The sequence below is a fragment of the Balaenoptera musculus genome, chromosome 10 (assembly GCF_009873245.2).
Source record: "Balaenoptera musculus isolate JJ_BM4_2016_0621 chromosome 10, mBalMus1.pri.v3, whole genome shotgun sequence".
Taxonomy (NCBI): domain Eukaryota; kingdom Metazoa; phylum Chordata; class Mammalia; order Artiodactyla; family Balaenopteridae; genus Balaenoptera; species Balaenoptera musculus.
This window is the reverse complement of record NC_045794.1, coordinates 104,524,036-104,532,549: the sequence shown is the minus strand read 5'-3', so window position 1 is coordinate 104,532,549 and position 8,514 is coordinate 104,524,036. Positions and strand designations below refer to the sequence as shown.

Below are 8,514 nucleotides of genomic sequence, written 5' to 3'. Positions count from 1 at the left end.
TGGTCCTGCACGGCCTGGGCTGGGGTCTGGGCAGGGGCTAGAGCCAGCAGGGCGCTTTCACAGGCAAGGGTTCTAGGCCCTTGAGGTCAGTCAGACAAAAGAGGGCTTCAGAGCTGTTCCAGGGGAGAGCCAACCAGGCTCCCAGAGGCCTCAGGACAGGTAGAAAGTCCCAGAGGCAAGGATGTTTTCCTGGGGACTTGTTTGCTCCCTGGTCCCCCTTCCCACCCCCTCGAGGGCTCCTTGCCTGGCCTGGAGCCCCAGGGACACGTCAGGCTCTCGGAGCCCAGGGGTCCCACGGGCAGGTAATTCCCAGGCAGTGGGGTGGCGCTGTGAGAGAGGATCTCTGTCTGGAGGAGGGTGGGTGAGCCAGCAGAGGCGCTGGGTAACCAGGGAGGGAATTAAGTCCTAGAGGAAAGAAGCAGCTTGGGTGTGATGGGAGGTAGGATACCAGGCTAGGGACACCCAGCGACCAGCTCCCGGGTGCAGGGAGCCTGAGCTCTGAGGGGAGAGGCTTAGGGGAGGGGAGCGGGTGGAAGGCGGAGTCAGGAGGCTTATTAGAACAGAAAAGGAAAGTTGTCCCGGGAACAACAGCAGAAAGTTCTGGATCACAGCCTCCTCCCTGTGCCCCTCCTGCCCTCAGACTCCGCCCCAGGGTCTCCCCGGAGAGCAGTGCTGAAGTCCCTGGTGTTCCAGCAGCCACTCAGAGAGCAGTCTGCAGCGGGTCCACGGTGGGCAGCGTCAGGATGAATGGGCAGAGGACCCCTTTGGCCCCCGGGGGAAAAGGCTGTAGCTCCTTGGCCTGGAACTGGGCGGTTCCCTCGGAGACCGTGAAGGTGGCTGTGACCTGGTGGTTGAGGCAGTAAATGGTGTTGCCCAGCACGGCGCAGCGGAGCGGGGCGGGGTCGGGCAGGGGCAGGGAGGCGGCCCGACTCCAGGAGCTTGTCACGGTGTTGTAGCGCATCACCGCGGCGCCCACGCCCCGCAGCAGGTCGAAGCGGTACAGGAAGCCCCCCAGAGCCACAATGTCGCTGGACCGCCGGTGGCTGGCACTGTAGGGGCACTCGTCCCACGCGTCCTTCGCGGGGCTGTACCTGAGCAGGCGGTAGAAGAGGTGGCCGCCGGTAACATAAATGTCCCCCCGGCAGGCCACAGCTTCGTGAGCCACGGGGAAGGTGCCTGCAGGGAGGGGCGCACGGGAGGTCCAGGCGTCTGTGCGCGGGTCATAGCGCTCCATGCTGTACAGACACTCGCCCCCGATGGCGTACAGCAGCCCGTCCAGCGCCACCAGTTTGAGCTGGGCACGCGCCTGCTGCATGGGCCGCACCTGGCTCCAGATGTTGGTCAGAGGGTTGTAGCAGAAGACCTCGTTGGAGCAGACGGCCTCGGCACCGGATCCACGGATGCCCCCCGCCAGGAACAGGTAGTTGTGCAGGGTGCAGAGACCGCAGCCCCGGAGCGGGGCCTCCTGGGGCACCTGGGTCAGGGGCCGCCACGCGTTCTCCCGGGGGTGGAACACGTGCAGGTACGTGCGGGGAGGCGGGGGCGCGGGCCGCACCGCGGGAGCCTCCACCCCACGAGGGTCCCTTGTGAGCCCCGAGCGGCTCACCCGGTAGAGGCTGGGCAGCACGAGGACCCCCAGCACCGCCTGGCCCCGGCTGGTCCGAAGGCTCAGGATGCGCTCCCGGTCAGCCCCACTCAGCTGCCGGTAGAGGCTCGGGTCTCCCAGCACGTGTAGCAGATTGTCACTCATCCAGGCATAGGTCTCCTGGGCCAGGCCGGGGTCCCTGTGCTGCTGCGCAAAGGCCAGTGCCTCCAGGCAGCTACCCAGGTCCAGCCATCGCTGCAGAGCCGCTGCCGCCAAGGATCTGGGCTTCTGGGGCCCCTCCACCACCCCCCAGCCCCCCGGCCTCTGCAGAAACACCATGAGTTTTCGGGCCTCCTTCTGCTTCTCAGTGAGGACCTGCCCGCTGCCTGCAGGGCTGGGCCCCTCCCCGGGCTCCTGTCCTCGGCGCTGCCCTGGGGCCGCTGGGCTGGCCTCACGCTCAGAGCTCTGGGATATTTCGCACAAGCTGCGTTTCCGTGGCCGGGGGACGGGCTGTGAGTCCCGCCTTGTAACTGGGGAGGGTGCAGGGCCAGGCTGCGTCTGCTCCGGTGGCCACGAGGGGGCCCTGGGTTCTGCAGCTCCAGGTGGCAGCGAGTCTGGAGGTTTCTCCTCAATTCTCTCCCCTCTTGGGCCTGAGGGCGGCCCTGCGGTGGGAGCCTCGTTGGTCTCGGTGCTGCTCTGCTGTGGCGGAGCTCCAGCCTCAGCCAGGCCCCCTGTGACCAGTCCAGCCGAGCCACGCCTGTCCTCATGGCTGGGGACGGCCTCTTCAGGGGAAGAGCCAGACTCTCTGTTCTCAGAGGGTGTGGAAGTGCTGGGATCTCTGGGGCTCTCCAGAGCTGCCCTTGGGACTCTCCCTTGGGGCCTCTCTGCCCTGGGGAAGGGGTGACTCCTAAGAACCATCGAAATAAGGTTGCCCCAGCTAGTTGAGAACTGCCCCTCCTGACTGCCCTTGCAGAGAACCACACTGGGCTTCTGAGATGCAAGCCTTGACCCACTAGCAGGCCCAGGGGCTGCAGCTGTGACAGGGGACGGGCCTGGGGCAGGGGATGGCACTGCTTTGAGATTTTCATCCTCAGCAGGACCCTGGCCAACTCTGGGGGGCAAAGAGACTGACAGAGAGGAGGTCAGAAGAGTTGGGGCTACAGGTAAGAGACCTGGATGGGGACGTGCTGTGGGTGGGAGGGGGTTAGGGGTGCGTGGAGAGGACGTGAGGGAGGGGCTCAGGGAGGGCATGCAGCTGCGAACCTCTGCAGCTCGCTTCCCTCTGTCAGAGCCACCAGCCACCTGGCCTTGTAGGGATCCTCTCCCTTCTCTAACACTGTGGCCGCCTTGCTCCTTTGTCCCTCCAGGCCCTGAACTGAAGAAAGGGTGGTCTCCAGAGCCGTTAGCCCCAGACTCACCCGCAGTGCTGGCCTCTGTGGTCCCCTCCCCTTGGGACAAGTGTGGGTGTCCCCCCTGTGGCCCCTCTTGTGATAGGCCCATGGAGCCTGGGGCCTGGCTGAAGCTCCCGGTGACAAGGACCTCCCTCCTCACCCAGGGCCAACCTTCCATGGAGGCTGGGGACCTCTGAGACTCCCTGGGGGCCAGGGTCCCAGCCTCCCTGCTCTCAGTAGCTTTGGCTCCTGAGTCCAGAGCTAGGACTGGGGCTGGTTGGGGGCTGCTCTTCCCACGCCCCCTCTCTGAGACATCCATCGGGGGCCTAGTCTTCAGGGTGTACGATGGGGGCAGCTCCTGGGGGAAAGGGAGCCCCTGGGAGCCCGCAGGGAGGCTGCTGGCTGCACCCACAGAATCCCACACACTCACGACAGTGCCCAGGGACAGGGGGTCCAGCCTTGGGGAGCGGCAGGTTCTCTCTCCTGAGCTGCGGTCCACCTGCCACCGGCGGCTGCCTGGGCCCCTCCCCAGTGAGCCAGGTGACGCCACACCTTGCTGCCAGGGGCTGGTGTCCCGTTCCACCATGTGGACGAGGGCCTGGTGAGCTGGTGCCTTGGCTTGGACGCCTCCTGCTTCTACCTGTACCTCCACTTCTCCGCCAGGACTCCGGGGGGTGAAGTGTATCAGGAGGGGGACAGACGTCCCCTCTGCTTTGCTCTGACCCAGGAGGGCAGCACCTGGCCTGCGAGGCTCCCTTCCTTTTCCTCGGGGGGCTTCTGGAGTGGCATTACCACGCTGCTGTCCCAAGGCCCCTCCGCTGGCCACCTCACCAGGTGTCTTGAGTGGAGGTGTAGCTGTAGCAGCCAGACCTCCACCTCGCGGGGGCTCCTGATCCTGGGCCCCTGCTGCAGCTGGACTCCCCTGGCCACGTCCTGGAGGGTATGGCTTCCCCTGCCCTGAGCTGTGTCCCTCGACACCACCACTGACCTTGGATTTCGGGGGCAGGGCTGGCCCAGGTCCTCCCACCTGTGAAGGTCGAGGGGCTGTGGATGCTGGACCTGCCGCCTCCTGGTCCTGCCCAGAGCCAAACCAGTGCAAAGCTAGCGCCGTGGCGGCCACCACAGCCAGCGCCAGCAGGGTCAGCACGGCGCCATCCCAGTCTTCATCCCCATCCCCGTCCCAGCCCCAGCCGGGGCCGTCAGCCTCCAAGACGCCCTGGGTCATGGTCTGGGCGGAGACCCCGCGTGAGGAGCTGGGCAGCAGGCTGGGAGCTACGTGCTGCACACACCAGTCCTGCTTCAGGCCTGGGTGCCACCTGGTGTCGCGCAGATGGCATCCGTGACGTGCCCCGCCCAGAGGGCTGCCCAGTTAAGGTGGCCCTGTGCCGGGGCCAGTGCGCCGCCCAACCTGGGAGGGGTGGGCCTCTGTGTCTGCACCCGGGCTTGGGTGTTGTTAGGAGGGCCTGGCTGGAGGTATCAGGAGACAGCATAACCCACGGCAGCTCCAGGAGCTCAGGGACCTCCCCAGGCCCCTGCCCAGCTCCTGCCCCTTCCCTTTTTCCATAGGTTCCAATGGCAAATGGCAGCGTTCCTCAGCACTATTCTGGCATCCCAGCCGACCCATTTCTGCCTAAGAGGCCCTCACACCCCGAAACTCATCCCACACCCCCGCGTCCCTCCTCTGAGCTCGGGGCCAGCCTCAGGGGGCTCTGGCGGGGAAGAGTTACCCACAGGAAGATGTTATCTGTAGCTGCAGCAACACGATGAGGCCCTGATGAAATTACCAGAAACCGGAGAAGACTATTCCACTCTTGGCCAGGGTGGGGGGGGTCTCCCTGAGGAGGGGGGCCATGGGGGCGGGGGTCCTGACCCTAAGCACTGCCCAGCACACAGATGGGCTGCCGGGAAGGTGCACAGGTGTGAAGCAGAGGCTGGCGCTTCTCCCTTCCGGACACACAGGTGCTGGGGGGCGCCGAGGCTGACTCTCCCTTCCCCTCCTCCAGCAGCCTCTGGACTCTCCGTACCCTGAGTTCGGCAGAGCTGGGATGGTTGTCAAAAGGAATTTTTAAGCTATCGTGAGTAAAGGGTGAACAAAGTAAAGAAAATCCAAAAGTTTATTGGCCTCTTTATTGGCCTGGTTTATCACAAACTTCTAGAGCCCTTGGGCCTCCCTCTGGGCCATCTTGACTGCCAAACGCCACTCTCACGCCGCCGTGGAGAACGCTGAGCCCCTGCCAGCTCCATCTCCCATCACCGCTCAGCCCTGGGAGACTTCACAAACCCTCCTCTGGCCCCGGGGCTCTATCAGTCTGACTTCTGGTGCCTCATCTCGGGCCTCAGCCTTCCCTCATCCACCCCCTCCCTCCTCGCCAGGACTCAGGCCCCTCACAGGCCTGTGTGTAGGTGCCCTGCAGCGCTTGGCTTCTCAGGGGACAAGCCTTGTCTCCTCCGTCTGCTTCTCACTGAAGCGGAGGAGTAAGTCTCAGGACAGGTGCCATGTGGGACCCAGACATGAAAAAGAGCCTGGAGCTCCTGGGACAAAGGCAGGCCCCCACAACATGTACTTGTTCCTTCTTCAGGGACAGAGGACTCTCCCTGACTCAGGCAGCGAGATGGCCAAGGCATGTCCCTGGCACCCAGCCTGGGTTCTGCTGAGCCTCAGGTATCTCACCCACCTGTCCCCTCCCAGCCTCCCCCCTCCCCGAGCGTATTATGTGACAGTAAGAGGAAGGATGGAAGGGGGCCCTGCCTTAAGGTGGACCTCAAGCTGGTGGCGGGCTTTCTGGATGCCGCCCTTATTCTCTGTCCTGGTCCCAGGCTCTGCCTCTTGGTTAAGTTTGGGGTCCAACAACCTTGAGAGGATGGAGATGACACCATCATCTGCACCTCTGTATTGGCCATGTGGTGTCCACCACGCATCTCCACCCAGTACCTGAAGACCCCTGTCGTCGGTCTGAGCACCAGGCTGCGGCCAGAGAACACGTGTCCACTAGGGATACCTTAGGACACCAACTTCACAAGGTGCTGAGGACCGTGACAGGTCCTAGAGACACACAGGTGACCAAGGAAGGGTCTAGTCCCCTCCTCTGTGGAAAGGAAACACCTGACTTTGTCAAGGGCAAACCCTGCCCTTCGTGGAGAAGCTACCTACTGGGAAGGTGACTGGAGACATGTTACCGCCCAAAATAGTGGGAATTTTGCCCTCTTTCCATAGAGAGTAAAAATGTGGCACTGCTGCAAAGGTGACAGAACTTCAGAAGCACACAGGATCACCCATAGAAATTGTGAAACATGAGTAATTGTTCTGGTTGTGCTATGATGGCATAAATATCACAGATTCCCATCGAGGTAAAAATAAAGATCAAAAATATGGGTCCCGGGAAAGTCTGACCTGTAGCAGCCTCCTCAGAGCTCCATTTCCAGTTGCCTGCTGAGGCAGGACCCCTGTCCCAGTCCCTCCAAGGAATAGAGGGACTTGGGCCTATGGACCCAGAGATCCTGTTTCCTCAGAGACAACACAAGCAAAACAGGAATGGAGGCAGTCACCTGCTTGCCAGGAACCATGACCAATGGAGCTGGGGGCCCGGGAGGTGGGGAAATCCGTCCACATGAGCTGATCCACTGCAGCACCCACAGGAAGACCCCCACTAACTGGTCACAAAGCCCCAACTACGCTAGCTCCCATGGTGCCTTTCTGAAACATTTGGTGGAGGAAAAGCCTAGTGTGATGAAGACATGACTCCACATGGAGAGCTAAATACAAATGGACAGCTAATATAAATAAGATGGTAGAGAGCTGCAAACTCCATTAAATGTAGGGTTTTTCTATTACTGGAATTTTTTAAAGGCAAAAAGATTGCATAATCAGAAATGATATAAAACAAAGAATATAATATTATATAATCATGTTTATGTTAAAAGTATATATGTATTTTTATATATGTATAAATAAATCTAGAATGATGTTTAAGGCTTAGAAAATATAAATCTCAGATTTAATAGTTATATAGTTATACCCAACAGGGGATACCTTTTAAGGAATCCATCTGAGGTGGGGAAAGATTTATGCAGGAAAAAGTTATTTAAAAAAGACAAACAAGGGCTTCCCTGGTGGCGCAGTGGTTGAGAATCCGCCTGCCAATGCAGGGGACACGGGTTCGAGCCCTGGTCCAGGAAGATCCCACATGCCGCGGAGCAACTAAGCCCCTGCGCCACAACTACTGAGCCTGCGCTCTAGAGCCCGCGAGCCACAACTACTGAGCCCGTGTGCCGCAACTACTGAAGCCCGCACGCCTAGAGCCCGTGCTCCGCAACAAGAGAAGCCATGACAATGAGAAGCCCGCGCACCACAACGAAGAGTAGCCCCCGCTCACTGCAACTAAAGAAAGCTCATGCGCAGCAACGAAGACCCAACACAGCCAAAAATAAATTAATTAATTAATTATTTTTTTAAAAAAAGAAAGGAACAGAGAACTATAAAAGCAGCAAGAAAACAACTAACAAAATTTTTAAATGCTTATGAAACTTACTACAAAATATTATATTAATGCAAAGCTAAAATTTGGGTTTCTCCTTGTTAAATGGTATACTGGTTTTAGAAATTAAACTGGTCATTTATCTGGAATATAGTATGTATTACTTAAATATATTGTGTTTTTAATGAAAAAAATAATAAAATAAAATGTAGAAAATAAGTGAATTGGTGAGGATGTGTAAAAACTAGAATTCTCATATATTGCTGGTGGGAATGTAAAACTGTTCAACCACTGTGGAAAACAATTTGGCAAAAAAGCTAAACATGAAATTACCACATGATCCAGCAATTTTAGGTATAGACCTAAAAGAATTAAAAACAGGTACTTAAACAAGTATATGTACATACATAGCAGCACAATTCAAAACAGCCAAAAGGAAGAAACAGCCCAAATGTCCGTCAACAGATAGATAAACAAACTGTGATCTCTATATACACTGGATCATCCATCAAAGGAAGGAAATCCTGACACAGACTCCGGCGTGAATGAACCTTGCAAACATTACGCTCAGTGAAATAAGCCAGACAGACACAAAAGGACAAATACTGCATGATTTCACTTATATGAGGCACCCAGAGTAGTCAGATTCATAGAGACAGAAAGTAGAGTAGAGGTTGCTAAGGGCTGGGGGAGGGGAGGCGAGTTATTGTTCAACAGGGACAGAGTTTATCTCGGCAATGATGAAAGTTTTGGGTACAGATCGTGGTGATGGGTATACAGCATCGTGAATGTATTTAATGCCACTGAATTGTCCCCTTACAAATGGCTAAAATGATAAATATTAACACACAGTCCCCAAACTGTCACTAGTCTGCAGCACAGGCCAGTTGTCGATGTTCTGAAGACACCATGTAAGATCCCACCAGCGAGGGTGACCGGGAGCGCTCATCACATTATACATTTGTAGGTTCCTCAAGAGGGACTAGGCATGTCTAGTTTCTCCAAGAAATGAGAAATGAATCAAAGACTGTCCAAGCCCAAGAACAGCCCTCAGGAGTGTGCC

At 57.8% G+C, this 8,514-nt stretch overlaps 1 protein-coding gene across 1 annotated transcript; it reads right to left on the bottom strand.

Annotated features, from left to right (window-relative positions):
* Positions 1-541: 541 nt before the first annotated feature.
* Positions 542-4,201, bottom strand: KLHDC7B (kelch domain containing 7B). The gene has a single exon (XM_036867496.1). The coding sequence runs from the start codon at positions 4,199-4,201 to the stop codon at positions 701-703; it is 3,501 nt and encodes a 1,166-aa protein (XP_036723391.1). The 3' UTR covers positions 542-700.
* Between the last annotated feature and the right edge of the window lie 4,313 nt (positions 4,202-8,514).